Genomic DNA, 20,596 nt, shown 5'->3' with positions numbered 1-20,596 from the left:
CATCTCCTTGCAGACATATATGATGCTATGAATTAAAGGAAGGGCCACTACCTAGACTGGTTTCGACCTTTACTGAGGTCTCATCAGCAGGAGCCAGACCCTGAGATGCTAAGGTTGAAGTAATGCAGAACTTATAAATTTTACCTATACAAGTTGCCACAAGGTGCTTTAACCTTATTAAATAAAAATCTCAGGATGATAGAAGGATGTAGGCTTCAGTAAGATTTATGTAAGCCTATGTGAAAAGTGGCTAAGAAAAATTGCGAGAGAGAGAAACTCTTAGAAGACAAAGACGAGCTAAGGTCAAATATCAGATTTTTACTTTATATTATATACACAGCATATACAGTTTGTACAATAGTTACGTTGTAAGTTGGAATTGAAAGAGATACAAAAAGATGGTTTAATGTGAAATCAAATGCAAGCCTAGGGTACACAATTTCCACTCTTATTTACCATCTATCTGGATCACATTACAAAGGAAATGCCATTAATCCTGATGTGAAAACTGGAGATACTCAAGTTATCTCTTTACTTTATACACCTAAACTGAATAACTGCTAACAAATTTGATATGAAAATCAATCAAAAGGAAGCAGTTTACACAGAAAACTACATTCAAAATGGACCCAACAGCAAGTAAAATAAGAGCTACTCAAGGCACAAATTTTAGTCAAGAAAGCTGATTAAATATGACAACAGAATAAGCAGGGCTGATATGTTGGGAAGCCAGGTGAGTCAATTTATATGGAATAAGGAGGAAATTAAATTCAGATGAGTCAAACAAATTTTAAATTATGGATCGGAAAGGGCGAGTTTTGAAATAAAAATGGCTAATCTTGCACTATAAGATATAGAGGCTCTGAGGAAAATTAGGAGAGAACATATGGTATCAGTTATAGAATCATACCCAAAATGAAGATGTTAGAAAATAACTTGACATTCAAGAATGTGTGAGAAGAGGTAATTTAAAGTGGTATAGTCGCTGAAATAGAATGGGAATGGAGAGGTTAGCAAAACTGTGTCCAATGGCATGAAAAGAACAAAATATAAGATCTGGCAATTACAGAGTCCTGATGAATACATTTCACTGTTAACAGCAGTGTTTTATCCAGTAAACTACTGAAAAACTCCACATAGGTACAATGCTATGCTAAACAAGATTCACCATAATAAACTATACCACTGATCCCTATGAGTTTTGTTATAGTACGAGTTGATTGATTACATTCATGTTCCTTGAAAAAGTCAAAATTGGAGTGCAAAAAGTATTTTTAAGGCATTCCATTTTCCCCAAGTAATCTTTAAATTGGTTTTTGATCAATTCAAAATAATGCTTGTTAGCAGACCCTGGAGACAGAAGTCAGTTTATGGCTTCTATTCATTTGTGATCTTTGTGCAATCCATGGTGATCTTTGTTTCAATTACAAACAAAATTTAGAATACTCTCAACCAATCTGATTTTACAAAGTAATAAAACACAACAATGGTTGTTTTTGTATGTAGTTTATTATATTTTTGCTCGCTGTATTGAAGGGAAAAACAAACTTAGTTTCACATTGGCATTCAACAATTTATAAGACACACTAATAGCTGAAACAACTGACTTTCTTTTAATGCATTTGCAGAACATGGAATGTTTCTAGTTATTCTTGCCCTGCATACAAATTTCTTGATGCACATTTTGAAAATTATTTGAAATAAGTTAAAATGCCAAGAAATTATATTTTTGGTTTCATTCTTTATCCAAGTGCAAGTAAACGAAGTTTGTGTGTAAAAATGTCTTCACGACTGGACTACTTGTATATAGAAGCTAATGATTTCAATACCAATTGCCTTCGTATCCCATAATGCAAGGCACATATCTTTACAGACATGTATAATGCTATGCATGATGGGAAGGGCTACTTCCCACACTGGTTTCGACTTTTGTTGAGGTATGTTAAAAGTGCAGGGATAGCTCCAAAAACTCTGAGTGACCCTAAAGGATCTCTACTAAACTCATTACTCATGGCCTGAATCACTCCAGGACAGGAAACTCAACAGTGGTCCCACTCAGTGGCAGGCAAAAACCTGCTACCAAGCAGAACCTCTCTACTCCCCCAAAAGTAAACTCCCAAAAACAGTAGGAGCCAGAACCAGAAGAGATACCAAAGTTAAAGTAATGAAGAAATCATATTTCCAATATACAAGTAGTCAAAAGGTTTCACACCTTATTACTAAAATACTCTGGATTGGAGATAATGTTGAAAGAGAGTTTTTCACACTTGGTTATACTATAAATTAAAGATGCCAAGAAATTATATTCTTGGTTTCATCTTTCAACATCTACTGTTAATTCAGAGTATTTTAGTAATAAGGTGTGACACCTTTGGACTACTAGTATATCGAAATATGACTTATGCATTACTCTAACCGTGGTAGCTCTTCTGAGTCTGGCTCCCACTGATGAGATCTTAATAAAAGTCAAAACCAGTCTGGGTAGTGGCCTTTTCCATAATGCATGGCATTATACATGTCTGTAAGGATATGTGCTTTGCATTAGGGGAATACTAAGGCAATTGATATGAAATCATTAGCCCCTATATACAAGTAGCCCAGTCCTGAAGATATTTCATTTGCAAAGTTTGTTTACATTTAGATAAAGGATGAAACCAAGAATATAGTTTCTTGGCATCTTTAATTTATACTATAACCAAGTTAAAGTTTTCAACAAATATTTGAAATAAGACAAAAATTAATGTCGACAGCTTTCTGTAGAAGTCATGACAGGCAAAATCCCCTCCCTACACACATGCAATAATAGTAACTTTCACAAATTTGCAAAAATAAGCATGTGCAGCGTGCAATCTCTAAGCTAACATTAATGTGTTAAGAGAAGTGATGAGAAATAAATGATTATGCAGTATGCAGTTTGTTATAACTCTATCTAGAGTTATGATATGAATATTTACAACTTCACAGGTTTCAAAATGACAGTGTGTGTGTGTGGGGGGGGTTGAAAACTCAATGTCAGCTTAGCCAAACTGTTAAAGGCTGATGTGAAAGTTGCTTGCAACAAGAAAAGCAGATATTCTGAAAAGACTTGTGCATAACCATCATTGTTCAGAAAAACTGACAGTTGTTAATACGATTATAATAATATTTCTCTAAAGTTGACAACACTGGTTAATGAGTACTTTTCCATCATTGAAGAGTCCTTACCTATTATGAATGTGCAATAATACTTAAGAGCAACATTTCTAGTAAAACATGTCTACTGATGGTAAGTGTTCCTATAAAGCCTTGGACATTAAGACATGCATCATTTGGCTTTATTTTTGCAATGCAATATTGATATTAAATTATAATTATTAGGAAACCTATGAAAGGTAAAGAGTTTAGAGGTTTTCTAATAACTCTTTGATTTGCTCTTCACTTTCCAAAACAGCAAAACAGATACCAATTGTCAGTAAGCAATTTTTGTTGCAATAAGTTATCTAGAAAAATTATTACAGTACATATATTTTTCCTCTTCACACATACAACACTATTTTAAAAGGAACATCTTGTGCTCAGCATAGCTTATAATATTAAATATCATTATACAATAACTGTTAATTGATAGCATTTGCTCATCTGTAGTATTAAACTAGTTTTTTTTTTTTTTTAATACAAAGAGAATTTTTTAAAATTTATGTATTAACTGTATAATTGATATCACAAAGTCAAAGTTAAGTTTTTAATTCCCAGAAGAATAAGAATACAAAAATTCAATGCAAAGCCTCATACAGTCTCAAAAAATGGACGGATCACAATATACCAGTAAATATATATATTTACAATAAAAATTAGCTAATAAAAGAAAACATTTAATAGAAAAAATATTGTATTCTAGATTTTCTAGATGATGGTACAGATCTTAAAAATGTCACTTTTTCCAATTTTTAACAAATTCTACAATTGAAAGATTAATGGAGATCTATATAACAATCAACCTTAAATGAACATTTTTAAAATTTTCATTAAAGCAGTTTGGTGATGGTGGGGAAACCAAAAAATTCTATTAGTCAAGATTAAAAATATCCTGCATCATTTAAAGCTCAAAGCAAAAAAAAATAAAATTACCTTTTCATTAATATATAAATTTTTAAATTAATAATTAGAATACTTTTAAGATCAAATAATTTAATGACCAGCATTAAGCTCTGTGTGTATCTTATATTAAATAAGATAATATACTTTAATATTTAATATATAGGTATACTATGATGGCATTATTTTGTGTGTTTAGTGCTTAATTAGCTACATGACCTATTAATGATATCAACAAATTCTTAAGCTTTCCACAACTACAGGAATTCATCTTAAGTACAATATTTGGATAATACACCATGAGGAAATAAGCACTTATGCTAAATCTGAAACTACATTTAATATACATGACAACACCAGTGGTAAGACCAGAAATTCAGTCAACAGAAAGTAGTTTTAACTATTTTTGTCATATATTCTTAACTAGGCACCCCCTTCCCATCTTCTGCATATCTATAATATAGATGTGCAGAAGGCACATGTATAATATAGATGTGCCTTCTGCATATCTATATTCTGATAATCTTATTTCTCCCCATTCTGTTTATAAATGCAATATAATACTTACTTTCTGATACTGGTACCATAAGACCAACCTTACTTTCTTTGGAGAAGTTTTAATAGTTTCAGCAGTAATCTCCAATCAACTATTTTACTTCTAATAACACAATTCTCATCTATACTATATATAAATTTGTGTATCTAGTCTGGTATTTTAGCTTTTATTCCACACAAATCCATCTGGCTCTATCATTACTAACCTTACTAATCAGATTTATTCCAATATTTAATTTTTCTTACACCATTAAAAATTAGATGTAAATAAAACAAATTCAAGATTCAATCCAAAAATCATTAGGTGTTACAATAATCTTTATCGCAAGAAAGAATAACTACTGAGCAGAAAAGTCTTCTCATAATCCTGTGTTTTCATTATTTTGTACTTATGATTATAACACAGCAATCAGATGTCATGAATTACAGAGGTAAATATACTATTCAAAATTAGCAGTATCAAAACTTGTATTATAATGACAGATGAATTTAAAGTTCTTTTGCAAATACAACTTTCATGTTTCATTGAAGCAACAGACACTGTAAATGGAGCAAAATAATTCTCTAGTGACTAGTTAACCATGAGGAGGATCACACTCTCCTTGAACTGATCAATATACACTCTGTGTAATAAATCCCCAGTTGAAAAATAAGATTCAGGATGAGTTAATAAGTGATCACCATTACCATAGCAACCATCACAATTTAATGTTCTTGTGCAATACCACAATTCTTCTCAAAGTAGCGGTGGATGATTATTATTACCATAGACGAGACTATTACTTTGCTTAATTAGGGGTCTGGGGAAGAAGTAGGAAAAAAAAATTTCAAAAATGATTTCTATAGGTCTGACCTTTCAGAGAGCAACAGTTTTTTCTTCTACATGTAGCAAATGGATAAGGGCATTAAATTCTCAGATAAAAATAACTAACCACTTGCAAAAGTGATATCAGACAATTTAGTGAGGTAGGTCAAATATCTCTGATAATTTAAATTTTCACATCCATACATTCCAATTAACATCAGAGCATTTTTTCCTATCGTTTTACAGAAATTCTTGTCAAGGCTACAGACTATTCATAATCTACATTTACATCACTCTTTTATATTCTGTTTGAAAATACAACCATGCCAGCTAGCAAAGAACATTGTTTCCTTAATTTAACTTTACTGTTTAACACATTCCTATATGCCCTATACTCGTTACTTATTTACTATGCACTCATTTTTTAGCCTATAGATCAGCTTCTCTAAATGCACAGTTATATTCAGTAGATAATTAATGAAATAGCAACAAAGGCCACCTAGGTGAAAATTGTAGGAGGGGTGGGGACAGCACTAAAAGTCTCAATAAACCGGGTAATCAAGATTATCCACTTAAAACATAAGTAGTCATCAATAGTTTCAGGAACCCCAAAATGACTGAGAACTTCTCATTTTGCACAGCTCAACAACTTTCAGATGGTGCTCAATAATCCTTATATTTGTAAAAACATTTTCTAGCTTAACATGTTTTAACAGCTCATATAGCATTCATGATCTTATACCTAATTAAAGTACAGAGAATGAGCAAGCAGTTGTCAATAGTGTTTCAATACCTGATAGAAGAAATCCATCACAACCAAAAATATCACATGGCTCGGATTCCACAAAATCAAATATGCAAAAAATGCATAAATTATTTACATAATTCAATGTAAGAGATCAGTCATTGAAACCAATTAAAAAAAAAACAAAAAAACAACTTCCATTAAATACACCCAAAGTTGCACAAATGTATAGAATAAACATTTACAAGTATATATTGTGCATATAAAATATTAACAGTATGCCAGCATACTGAATACTATACATTTTTGTACATTTTATTTAAAAATAATAAAGTGAAAAGTAGCTTAATCAAGTCCCAACAGTCAGAAAAAGCAGAGTACTGTTATTAATGATAAAATCACATTAAACAGTAGTCAGAGAAAGATATCACAATTTCACAACCATACTGCGTACAGTAAATTGATATCATAATACTGATTCACTGGACCTTTCATTTGTTAAGGGAAAAAAATATATATTTTAACATCACACAAATCAGCAAGCTTAAAATATCAAATACAGCTTATTCTGATTTATGATGCTACACTGAACATTTCTGTAAAATACAACTCTAAAAACAACAACATGTAAATATAGCATATAGCAGTCCAGCTGCCTTTGGCTATATATCAGTAAAACTTTTGTCACAATAGTAAGGTCGATAAACATTTCCTTTCACCAGATCTTAAATAACAACCAATATGCTCCTGTAAGAGAACGATAACATACCTACGCCACACACCTCATTTTGTCTTGCAGTACAGATCTTATTCAAGATGTATAAGAATTTCTATGATCCACAGCACTTAATTTTTTTAGAGTTTTTCTTTTGGTTTAAGTGCACTGTCTCATGAGTATTTGTAAACGTACTTTCATCATGTTCCTTTCGAAAGTCTATAATTTTATCTACAAGATATTCAACAGCTTCACCTGAAAGAATTTAAAATGCAGCAATTTCAAATTAAGAATTATATAGCATATTAGACAATTATTAAAATACAACATATAAAGTAAGAATATCTTTGGATGATGTGTGAGAAGGAGGAAGGAAGGGGATAAATGCTTAGGAACTACAGATCCTTAATTAAAAACAAAGTTTTTTTTCCCTTTCCCCAACCTTTCAGATGAAAACATACATGCTACTTCTACACATCTTCTCAAACTAAATGCTAATCAACACAAGCTGTTTCTTGAAAAGTTGACAACTTTTTCATCACACTCAATGTATAATATTGTAATATTATGTAACTTTCTTCCATGAATTGTGCCAACTGTTAGAATGTAATACATACTGCTGCAATGTGCATGATAATCTTGGAATTCATTTGGCACCTTCAGAGGCACTTTCCCTTTACATGTTAAGTTCAATAGTCTGTCAAAACTAAATAAATTGGCTTTGTATAAACCTAATGTCACAAACACCGAATACAGTCTTAAATTTGAGACTGTATTCTCTGGACACTATCCATTTTACTGGATGAAAAACCATGCCCAATGTACATGATGCTGGCCAACTCAACTTGAGTTGAAAATTATCGATAGTTAAAATTAATTATTAATAATTATTTCAAAGTGTCTTACCAGTTTTTGTTTTCTTTGTCTTGGTAACACTAGTATGTCACTGATATTTTTATAATTCCTCTGTTGGCAACACCATGTTTCCATTTATGTCTTGTTGCTAGAACATATCTAATTCTGTTGTGTTTAAGGTTGTTACAATAGCTGACTTTTCACGGCATCACCAGTGTGCGTGGGGGCAAAAAAAAAAAAAAAAAGTGACAAGCTGCTGTTTTTAGGAAAGATGCTTCAAAGCAGACATAGGTATAATGAAAGAGGATAAAAAAAAGTTGGTATGTTTGAAGGAGATGAACAAATGCTAACCAGCAATTTTCTCATGTATTTAGAGGCTAGAGAGAAAGTGGAGGAATAGTGGCAGCCAGTGCAGATGACCAACACTTACAAAAATATTTATATTTATAGAGAAGTTTCCATCCATCCATTTACTTGTTCGTCCTAGGACAGGTTGAGTCCCCTCCTAATAAGGGGTTTACTGGCGTATTAATGCAGTCAGTTCACCACTCCTCTGCCGCATCTCGTAAGGGCAGTATTCTTGACTGTTATCCATGTGTGTTCACGGGGACGGTTTGCCTGCTTGCGGGATGAAAACCCCCAGATAAACGAGGGGAAAAAACCCTGTCAACCACGCCCAAGACTGGCTAACTTGGCTATGGCTGAGGAAAATCCTTAAGCTCCTCACATCGTCGACGGGAATCGAACCTAGGACACTCCTTCCCCAGGCATATGGTTGCGAAGCACAAAGCCACTAGGCTAACTACACGGACTATAGAGAAGTTATAAGACAAAAACAGAATATCTATGAAAAAGTGATTGGAGTGAATCTGTTGTGAGAGAGAGAGAGATCACCAATTAACTGAAGAACATTTTTGTGGAAGTATACCCTGCTTCACATGTGAGAACAATAGTTAGGGAAAGTATATGCTACTCAGAAATTCATATTTAGAATTTCTGAGTATATTGGAAACCCCCCCCCCCCCCATACACTTGAGTTTCTTCCCCTCTAGTGCACCAGTAGCGCATACACCAGACTGATAGCTTTTTTTTTTTTTTTTAAGCAAAATGGGCACTCATCAGTTGAACAATCTCTTTTGCATCTGCCTCCCATATACCATCCACACTGAATTATTCTTTCTTTTACTTGTAACATGACAGAATTATTTTGGGTTGGCTTTAGCTTGCAGAGCTAGTTCCTTTTCATACTTACACTTAGCTTTCTGTACAATAGTTGCAATGCCCAGGCCAGAAGTTAATTTTCATAACCAACATCAATCCTTAATTTATTATTATTATTATTATTACTACTTGACACCTCCAGGGAGTCCAAAGACTTATCGAGGGAGGACATCTACTCTGCAGCTCTCTATCTCTGCTAACCACAAACTACACCTACAGCATCTACCACCCACCAATACCACTAGTAATTTCAGAGACAATCACAAACATCCAAGCCCATGGCTGGATTCAAACCCACAGCCTTTTGGCTGGGAGAGCAGATACACTAACCACTCAGCCAACCAGGCCGGCCACATATTCCTGCTTGTTGGATAAAGGTATCTAAGCACAGTCAATCATTCTCATGGTTCTCTCAACAAAAACCAAGGACTTATCCTAAGTGATCTCTGGAAATCACTGATTAGACTGATTTAACATATGTAACTTCAACTTTTCAGCTAATCATCTCCAAACAATGCTAGAAAACAGATGACTGACTCCTTATGCTATACTATTTTTTTATGATAATTTATATTTTTCTCATCATCTTTGTTTATTTACCTTGAAGAAGCCACAAGTTCCTTTGACAAAACTTGGTGTTTCTTTTTTGTATGTGTTTTGGTGCTAACAACCAATTAAACCCCCGTTAGTGGTTATAAAGTTCACTTTTTCAACAAAAATACAATTTGCTTGGCAAAATACCAAATTACCACTCCATATTTATTCAGCACAGGTGAATATTAGAAATTACATCAGAAGCTCTAGTTGGATTCTCTCCATTCCTTACAGGCTATGCAGATTCCTCATCCTCTAGTGAACATGGGATTAAAAGTGACAAACCAGAGTTAGTCTTCATATGACAAAGGCAGACAATTCTAGATATGTTAGACCATATGAATGTTATTAACTTCATGGAACTAGGGAAGGTAAACAATATAATTCCAAAATGCTATTAACTGCTATTATCTCTTATGCTGGTATATGTGACCATATTATTATGGTCATATTTTGGATTGGCTTGCAGTTGTTCAGCAGTATGGACTGTTGAACATTTTAAACTTTTTTTTTTTTTTTTTTTAAATGAAATTAGGCCTTGCAGATCATATATTCCAGATGGAATCACATGGAACAAGACAGTTTTTTTTTTCAGTATAATTTTGTTTGGAAGACCATTCAAAGAAAGCTGCAAAACCATGATTCACAAGCCAAACTTGGATTGCCTACATACTGCAGCACAAGCCCCTTTTACTTCCAACATGACCACTGTTCTAAATTCTGTTATTAAAAAAAAAAAAAAAAAAAAAAAAAAAAAAAAAAAAAAAAAAATAATAATAATAATAATATTGCTTCAGCCTACATGTTTTCTATTTGATTAACAGCTATCCATCACCCTCATGGAATGGTACTAGTCTAGTCCCAACTTACAAGGTCATGAACTGTTAATCTTCGATAATATCATCTGGTTATTTCGAGGTAGATATTTTTATGGTTGTATGTTTCAATTATTAGTAAGGTATACCTCAAAATACTGATCAGAATAAAGATTTCATAATTTCACCTTTCCAACATATTTTTTCGTCTTAATATGAAAAAGTATCAATATTTAATGATAAATTATTAGAATTACTGCTTACTGATATATTTAGAAATATGCTGAGTTTAAATAGTCTTCCAAAATTCACTTACTTATATTGATGTCTTCCTTAGCAGATGTGAAAAACCAAGCACATATATTATTTTGCTTACAGAACTTCTTTAAAACTTCACAGGGTATCTTTATTCCATGAATGTCACACTAGAAAAACATATAGATGCATAATTTTCAATTTTTGCAAGCCAAAACTTAAAATTAGTGTACTTTATGTGATGTGTGTAGTTTAGTTTGTCATGTGCTCAAACAAAAATTAGATTTTATTGTTCTACTGCAAGGCTAACTTAGTGTTAGCCTTGCATTAGAACAATAAAATCTAATTTTAGATTAGGAACACCCACCTAATAATGCATCTCTATGCAATCATGGCTTGCAGACACCTAGTAACAGATTCTACAAAGTGTTGACTCCATGTATAATTTTGCCCCACGTCCACTGCAGGAATTCCATCAATTCACACTCATTTCATGGAGGAGGATCAGCAGTTCTCACACCCTATATTCTAGCATATCTCCTACACATGTTCAATTGGGTTAGTCAGGAGAGTTTGGCAGCCAAGGCGATGTGGTCAATTCATTGTATGAGTCCAATGATAAGGTGCATTATTATCCTGTTGAAAGATGGCACTGTGGTCGAGGCAGACCTCCTGCAGATATGGATGGAGATGGCCAGCTAACAGGCTGCTGTAGCATTCAGTATTTGTAGGATGATAACCAACACCTCAGGTGCCAGGAAAAAAGCTTCCCAGACCATACCACCACCTCCATTGGCCTGCTGAACCCCCAACTGTGCAACCAAGGGATAAGGATTTGCTGTTTATGCCAAATGCCAACCTGGCCATTAGTATGGTGCAGCAGGAAATGGTACTCATCACTCCTCTTCTTCTTCCATCTGTTGAAGGTCCATTGCTGATGTTCCTTGGCCCATGCAGGCTGTTGTTTGTGATGCCTGGCCATCATCATGGGATATCCTTGTTGATCTCTGGCTGTGGAACCCCAGGCAAAGCAAAGTACAGCATATGGTGCATGTGGAAATGGGTTGAACTGCCCTCGTTGTACTGGTGGGTGAGCGGTGTGACTGTCACACGTTGTAGCTGTGATACAGGTTGGGACACCTGATACTCACCTCTAGGATCAACCATCAGTGGCTGCCAATGTGAGTCCTGTTGGACATCTGTTCATGGTTAATCCAGTACTGGTACACCCTTGATAGTATGGGAGAAACCATACTATCAAGGGTGGCTGTTTCTGAAATACTGGCACCTGCCCTCCAGGCCCCAATTATCTGAGTTTGGTCAAATTGGCTTACAACACCATGTTTCTCCATTACGTAGTACTTCATTTATCATGCCAAATAATTAAATCGGGTGTGGGTATTCCTAATACAAAGCTAATGCAGTGTATATCCTCAAGGGGTTCATTAGATATTATGGTAATGCAATAATCATAATATTCATTAATTGGTGTGGGACTATCTCTATCCTACTTTTCTGAAAGCCTGAAGCTGTGTGATTGTCTATTTGGTCTTTAGAGTAGAGCAGAGTTCCTGGCTTGTTCTGTGACAAGCCAGAAACTCTGCAACACCAAATATACAATAAGTTTACAACCTTTCATAGGCAGGATTCACACTGATTTAAAAACAAAAGAGTCACAGTTAATTTCTTATTATCCAGACAATCAAGCATTCAAAGGCAGGCCCCTTCCAGGTCATACAATGCCTAAATACCTATATATTTTTTAAAACCCTTTTGAGCAGTAAAGTAGTGTATGTATACAATGTCACCATGCAGTGGTGTAGCTGGGGGGGGGGACTTTGAAAATTTTTGAATTTTTGCAGTTAATTCAAAAATAGTCTCTAACTCATTTCCAAATATTGTAATACTACAGTGAATTTTCTTCAATTGCTGTAAGTGTTGCTAGTTGTGAGAGGAGTTTTTTTAAATAAAACTGATTAAGTATTACCTACATTACTATGAAATAGACTTCTCCAATGTCATTGATTTTGCTAACAAAAAAGCAAGAAATATAACATTTTAGAATGTTGATATTAAAGTTTTATTTCAAAAATAAACATTTTAGAATGTTGATATTAAAGTTTTATTTCAAAAATAAACATTTTAGAATGTTGATATTAAAGTTTTATTTCAAAAATAAACAGTGTTTTAATTTATTTTCCTATACATCATTTTGACTTTTTGTAGTATTTTTGGTGTGTATTGAGAGGTGCGGCAAATTCGGGGACCACGGGCTGAAAAGGCTCTAGCTACACCACAGTCACCATGTCCTACACAGTATCGACATGTATATATTTGTTCAATGCATTCAAATTTTAACCACTGTAATAAAACCATAAATTTCCCAGTGTTTCAATTTTTCAGGGAAGTTCAGCAGTCTTTTATCAACCTTTCCATTTTTTTTTTAAATGCCACAGAAGGTGAGATGTATTTTTAATTCACTGCTCAAAAGGTTAAAAAAAAAAAAAAAAAAAAAATTGGCTGAAGATGCACTTACAACATCGACTGGAAGTCCATGCCCATTCTGCACACTTACATGCTATGAGAAGAAAGAACACAGATCTTATTGCTTCTTGAAAATACTCATGATTCAAATTTCTCCTGCCTACCATAAGCTGTAAAATCTCAGTTGTCTATACCATGAGATAATACTCTCCCCAACACCAACTTATACACATGTATCTCCACCTTTCTGTTTAGTACTCAATATTGAAGATTCCCATTCTTGTAGTCTGTTCCTCATATGCCCAATTCCACAGATAATACCAGATATTTTGGTTACAGTCTGCTAGATGTTTTCTTATATGACCATATTTAAACACAGCAATCAATATGAAATCTGGTCTTATCAAAGCCTTGTAAGTTTCTTATTATAAAAAAAAAAATCGTTCTCTTCAACAGTATAGTTCATGGTTAATGACTTAACCACGTAGTCCTAAATTTTAACATCTATCACCATTCCAGATGGTAAGTTTCACTTACCACTAGCAAATTTCCATTAATGTAATACTCTCTGCATGTAATATGTTCATTCCGAAATGTATAAAACTTTACACTTAAAAAGACTGAACTGATATCTTTGAGATTTGCCAAAAGAATTAGTTTGTTCCGATAATCCTGCAAGGAATTTTTTATCTGAAATGTCTTTATCACCCTTCCTAACTTGGCACCAGCAAAGAATTGTATATTACTATCAAACAATAATGACACAGTAAACCATGGAGAAGGATGGATAGTGAAGTACCATGGTACTCCATTAGTAGTCATCCTGCTCTTCAACCTAGCAGTCAACAGCTCTTTCTCACTGATGTCACAAGCCTATTTTGCATACAGATTCCTTTGTATAACAATTTCCACTGTGGAATCCTGCCAAATATCTTGACAACATCCAAAAGCATTTTGGTATATTAATTTTCCTTATTCAATACTGTAGTCACTATTAAAAAATATGAACCAACTGCTAAAGCAACATCTACATTTACATCCAGCTTTACAGAGGACAAAGGTTCTATCTACCAACTTCTCAATGCATGTTTCTAAGAAGTGGCCTCTTCAGTAACTTTAATGAACACTCCACAGATAATTACTTGAGTGGTCTATATTTGGTTGCTTCTGTCGTAGTTCCACTCTTGCATAACTGAATTATCTTGCCCTCCAACACAATTAGGAAATGTGTTGAGACTGAAGTTGAATGACAGCATCAGAGGCACTCAATACTTTTTCACATTCCTGCACCACCCTTGCCGATATCCCATCTCAATTCTGGTGCTGTGCTGTTCAAATTAAGCTCTTTCAATAGCTTTAATACTTCCAATTCATCAACCTCTATCCTTTCTAATTCCACTTCAGTTCAGATAGATAGCTAATGTCTGTATGGGATGTACTTTGCTATAGTGACTGCTTAACTCAGCTATTTCTAAAGCATCTGACACTTTCCTACAATCTGCATTCAAAAAAAGTTGTTCTTCCATGGCATTTTTTCTCGTACTTATCACATAGTTAAAAACCTTGGCTTTCCCTTTGTAAGGAATGCTTTTTATGGGTCTAATTTTGCCTTCACCACAACTGATCAGCTTCTTTCTTTATACTATTCTCAGAACTGGTCATCACCTTTCTTCCAGTTGTTAGATTCACAATACACCCAATTCTTCATTCACACGGCAGAATGGTTCCAGAAAAAACCATGCAAATGAAAGCCATGTAAAAAAGAATATACAGGACATATGAAAAAATAGAAGAATGATTCCAGATGTGAAAACCTGATACAAACAATAAGTTATTTTCGAACAAAACTATTTAATTTTAATGGAATATTTTTTATTTTAAATACTTATGTATCTTTCTATGTATGTACTTTAAATAAAAGAAAATAGTATCGCTAATAAAAAATTTGAAAATGCCAAATACACCTGCACATATGGTTTATCAGTTAAATTTTATTCACCATCACTTTCTGACAGCAGCTGCATTCTTTTGTGAGAGACTGGAATTAAATCACTTTCATCAGTCTGAAACACTTTGACCATCCTGTTCATACTGCAAATGCAAAACATTTTCTTCATTAAAAGGAACTAAATTAGCACTATTTCCAATAATGCTAAAGGTTGATTTTTTTTATACCATGAACTCTGTAATTAATTGTTGAGATCCTGTTTTGACTAGATTGTTGTATAATTATCCATACATGACTTGAATTCATGTTTAAACTGTTCAGCTCGTTCAGTATTTGGATCATGTGTAAGAAAATGACTATGCAATTTACTAGCCATTTGAAGCCCTTGTTTAATTAATCCTGCAGTGAGTGGAATCTCTTCATTATCACTTTTTTTTTTTTTTTTTTCATCTGCAGACAAAAAAATCATCAAATCCTTCTCTGCCAACTGCATGTGCATGATGATATTGGGATATTCAGTATGTACAGGGTTTTTCTTTTTCACATATTCTAGCCAAGTAGTTTTCCAGCATGCATTTAAAGTTGATGGTTTGAATTCTGATAATGCCAACTTAGCAAGTTTGATGCAATCCAACATAAAAAATTTCTTCCACACATCAATAACTGTCAGTAAACTATCATTATCTAGTTTATCCAAGATGTACTGGAATGTTCTTATGTAGTAAGAACATTCCAGTACATCTTCTAAAACAGGATGGCCAGGTACATTGTCTATAATCAATAAAACTTTAAAGTCCAGATTTTTTCCCATCAAAAAAGTTTTGTTCCAAAACTTTTGGAACAAAACATTGATGGAACCATTCATTAAAAATTTCTTTTGTGACCCAACCTTTTATGTTTGCCTTCCGGTGCACTGGTAACATGTTAAAATCCACACTTTTCATTGCCTGCAGTCTTAGGGATCAATTAATGAGTAATGGTTTTAATATATATGCCGAGAGTTGTGGCAGTCTCTTGTAACCCAGCTGCTTGGAGGCTTGAACTGGAGGATGGTTTGAGGACTGGAGTTCTGTTTTGTAACGATCCTGTGGCAATCAGATATCGGCACTAAGCGTGCCATCAATATGGTGACTTGGAGGGAGCTTCAGGTTACAAGGTTGACTAACAAAACACATGCTGCGTTTCTACCCTGAACTGGCTCAGGGTAGAAACGCAGCATGCAAAAGCTTCTGTGTCGTGCAGTAGTGGGATCGTGTCTGTCAATAGGCGTTGAGTGATAGCCAGCCCAAGAAAACCGGACCCAGTTCTTTTAATTTGGCCACTAGAGAGCTGAATGGTGTGTAGTGTTTGTAGAGAGCTCCTGAAAAGATAAGTGTTATTTTGATTAATAATTGGCAATACTGCTTTAATCTTAACGTAGTATTGTTTACTTTTGGTAACTTAGTGTGTCTGTGTGATTTCTGCATTATTTAAATTAGTATTTTGATAAGATACGATAGATAGCATAGCACATGGCACCAATGAGAAGAAAGACAATGGTGTTCACATCATCGCAGTCTTTGTTTAAAAATTTTAACTTAAGGGAGTTCGTTCAGTGTAATGTCTGCGGGATGTATCCTTTTCCGAAAGCGGCTGGAGTTTGGCTCAATAATGATAGTCGTGGGAAAGTGTGCCGAAAGTGAGGATTTAAAGTGTCTCAGGTTGGGAGATTGATGTCGTAGATGAAAGCCAGAATGTGATAGAAAATAGTGATATGATAGGAATTTGCGATGTAGTATCAGATAGCAATGAGAGCGGTGTTGAAAGTGAGAGTGAAAGTAAAAATACAGAGTGAGAGAATGGTTTAATGGATAAAAAAAAATGAAGAGTTAGTTGCAATGAGAGAGATTGCACGGTTGCACACAGTGATACATAGGGCGAAGCGGCAGCTGGAGTGATTGTAAAATTGTTTACCGAGCGCATCAGCTAACGGAAAGAAGCAAATGCGTGGTAAGAAAAATTAAGGAGCTAGTGTTGTATGGTGATTCATTAGTAAGAGGTGTAATAGATGAGAGTTTGACAAAATCGTACTTACCAGGAGCAAAAATTAAGGATGTAAGTGAGTCTATTACAGTGCAAAAGCAGAGGGGGGGGTGAAAGAAATGATAGTAGTGGCAGGAACGAATGATTTAAAAGGAGAAAAAACTGCTATGAGAGAGGACTCGAAGGAATTACTAAAGGTAGCAAAAGAAAAGAGAGTTAAGATCGTGAGTCTGTTGCTGCGGTATGACAGAGAAGAGTTGAGAAGGAGGGCCATAATTGCAAATGATTATGTGCAGGTTATGCAGGAGGAGTGATGTGGAGTGAGTTTGATGGGCGAAAGGATTTATACAAGATGGATGGTTTGCATCTGAATGGATTTGGTGTGCGGAGACTGGAAAAAGTGTTGTTGAATGAAGTGAAAGTGAAGAATTAGGGAAACTAGAGTTATTAAGCTGGGGGGGGGGAGAATGGGTATGCAGACATCAGTGAGGCAGAGTTGAGTGTAAGAATGTGTATAATATGCCCGAGCTAGTACAAAGGACAACAAATCAGAATGGGATAGTTAGTGGGACTAACGGGCTTCTGCATTTCATGTATACTAATGCCAGGAGTATTAGAAACAAGAAGGAAGAATTTTTGGCCTTGGTTGGCTCTTCCTGGCTACAAGTTATTAGCATTAGTGAAACATGGCTGACAGAAGATGATATAGCTAGTGGGATAGAATGTGAAGGGTGTAGTCTGTTCAGGCAGGACAGAGAGAATAAGATGGGGGGAGAAGTGTTATCGATGATAGCTGATGAACTGCAGCCAAGGAGAGTAGAAGTTGAACTGCAGGACAGAGAAAAGAGCACATTTGAGGTTATTTGGTGTGAGATTAGACTAGCAGTTGGGTGCTGCTATAGATGGAATAAATGGTGGAGATAGTATGTATAAGCAAATAGACGCAATGAGTGGAAGGAGGATTTCAACTATGGTAACATTGATTGGAAGGAGGAGAGGACACATGGGAAGAAGGAATTGGATTTTATGCAGTTATTAAGGGATAACTATCTGAGAGAGCATGTAATGGAAAACACTAGAGTTTTGAGATTGCTTGACCTAGTAATTGCATCTGAGAATTTGACTGTAGTGAATATGACCGCATTGCCACCAACTGGTGAGAGTGATCATAAGATCTTGACCTGGGAGGTGGCTAAATGTGTGGAATTTTCAATTAAAACAGGGTACATATGGAATTACCAGGCTGGTAAGTATGACAAGCTTAGGAGATTGCTTGGTTCAGTGCCATGGCATGTAAAACTGCAAGGACTGGATGTTGATAGTGCATGGGAGATGGTTAAGGAGCGTTTGCAGGAGGTGGCTGACTGTATACCTAGAGTCCGAATAGTAAATCAGGTAAGGGTTAAATGGATGAATAACACCATTAAGCTTGAGGCTGCAAAAAAAGAAACAACTGTGAAGGGAATTTAAGGAGAAAGGTGACCTGCAGGCACACAAACGGTATAAAGCGCAGGCCAGAAGGGTAACGAGTGTGGTAAGAAAAGCAAAAGCGCATTATGAAAGAGAATTAGTCATGCAAACTAAAGAGAATCCCAAACAGTTTTTTCGATATGTTGCAAGTAAAAGAAAAAATGTAGACAGCAGAATGATTTTAAGGAATGCCAATGGTAGGGCGGTAACTGAATCAGCTGATATAGTGGAATTACTGAGCAAGCACTTTGCAAGCGTATATCATCCAGGTGGTGAAATTGCAGGAATGAAGGGGGTGGTGAATAGTGTATTACAAAACCTTAATGTGAATACATCTGTGGGACTGGATGGTATACCAGCTCGGGTCGTACGTGAAGCTGCTAAAGAATTGTCAGTGCCCTTGACCATTTTGTTTAATTTGAGTCTCAGGTCTGGGTTAGTCCCGAGGGAGTGGAAAGAAGGGAAAATAGTTCCACTGCATAAAGGAGGTTCCAAGACTGCTGTTGCAAATTACCGACCAATCAGCATATTATCAGGAGTCTTTGTCAATGTCTTGGAGAAAGTAGTCAAGAGAAAAATACAGAAATGGATAGATGAAAATGGGATACTATATGGGGGGGGGGGGGACAGCATGGTTTTGCAAAGGGTAGATCATGCCTCAGTAACTTGCTCACGTTTTATAACACAGTGACAGTTGAACTGGTTAAGGGTAATGGGTTTACAGTGATACTGCTGGATCTTGCTAAGGCCTTTGACAGGATACCACATGGAATTCTAATCAGTAAACTGCAGCATACAGGGATGGATAGGAGGGTGGTTGATGAAGAGATATCAGAGAGGAGTTTATTCAGGAGTAGAGGCCAAAAGACGGCCTGTGACTAGTGGTGTGCCATAGGATTCTGTTCTTGGACCACTACTATTTAATTTGTTCATTAACGATATAGGAAAGGATCTGAGAGGAACTGTTCATTTGTTTGCCGATGATGGAAAGTTGGGTAGAGCAATAGTGTATGCACATGTCAAAATTTTGCAGGATGATTTGGATAGATTGGAGGACTGGGCTAAGGAGAATGGATGTCAAGATGTAGCAAAATGTAAGGTTATGCATTTTGGGGTGAAAAGATTAGCAGCAGTATACCACATTGGTGGAACTGTACTCCAGGAGATTGACAAGGCCAGGGATTTGGGAGTGTTGGTTGATAGGGAGTTCAAGTTTAGGGAGCACATTGCAAAAGTGGCTAAATCAGCTCATCAAATCACTTGATTACTGAAGAATACTATGACGAGCAGAGACAAGTAAGTTATTGTTCCTCTGTATTGAGCCTTGATAAGACCCCATCTTGACTACTGTGCCCAGATTTGGGTGCCAGGGTTTCTTCTTGATGAGGAGGAGGAGGTGGAGAGGATCCAGAGGCGAGTGATCAAGATGAAAGCAAGTCTATGGAATGAACCTTATGAGAGCAGGTTGAAGATTTGTGTGTTGCAGAAATTGGTTGATAGGCAGAAAAGGGGTGATATGATTGAGACATTCAAATTACTGAAGGGTTTCTATAAGATTAATTCGGAGGATATTTTTGAGAACAGGACTGGTGGTGGGAGGACTAGGGTGCCATCCATGGAAACTGGTTAGCAACGGCGTTAGAGCTAGGTTTTTTACTTGAAGAGTGGAATAAGCTGCCAGAGTTTGTTGTAGGTGCCATGACTGTGAATAAGTCCAAGGTAAAGTATGATAGATACTGTTTGAATGTTGAATAGTTGTTCTTGACATAATGTTTAGGGCCTCCCTGGAGTTGCTTGTAATAATAATATATATGATCTCTCTATCCACCAAGCTCTCTTCTATGCAGATGCCCTCAGTCTATCCTCATAATCAACATTGTACAGTCCTGATATTTTTGTTATCCATCTCTACACCTGGTCCAAAGTTACTTCATCTCCTTCAAATCCTGATGACCAAATCTGAACACCGAGATCCAGATGTGGTCTGAATAAAGCTTTATACAATATGACCAGCACGCTTATCTCTCATGGTCAATAT

At 35.4% G+C, this 20,596-nt stretch overlaps 1 protein-coding gene and 1 pseudogene across 4 annotated transcripts in view; one reads left to right on the top strand and one right to left on the bottom strand.

Annotated features, from left to right (window-relative positions):
* Window positions 1–1,856: 1,856 nt before the first annotated feature.
* LOC150104656 (ras-related protein Rab-32B-like) overlaps window positions 1,857–20,596 on the bottom strand; it is a 178,561-nt gene continuing 159,821 nt past the window's right edge. For all 4 annotated transcript variants that reach the window (XM_090395850.1, XM_090395853.1, XM_090395852.1 and 1 more), the window contains 2 exons: window positions 10,696–10,804; window positions 1,857–7,149 (listed from right to left, as the gene is read on the bottom strand). In XM_090395850.1, the coding sequence (XP_090251976.1) occupies window positions 7,010–7,149; window positions 10,696–10,804 (249 nt within the window). In that variant the 3' untranslated portion in view covers window positions 1,857–7,009. The remainder of the gene's footprint in view (window positions 7,150–10,695; window positions 10,805–20,596) is intronic.
* On the top strand, window positions 16,060–16,376 carry LOC150104657 (signal recognition particle RNA; annotated as a pseudogene).

Source organism: Typopeltis vanoorti, chromosome 7, assembly GCF_054136105.1.
Source record: "Typopeltis vanoorti isolate ZY-2024b chromosome 7, IOZ_Tvanoo_1.0, whole genome shotgun sequence".
NCBI classification, from domain to species: Eukaryota; Metazoa; Arthropoda; class Arachnida; order Uropygi; family Thelyphonidae; genus Typopeltis; species Typopeltis vanoorti.
This window is presented reverse-complemented; position numbering and strand designations above follow the sequence as displayed.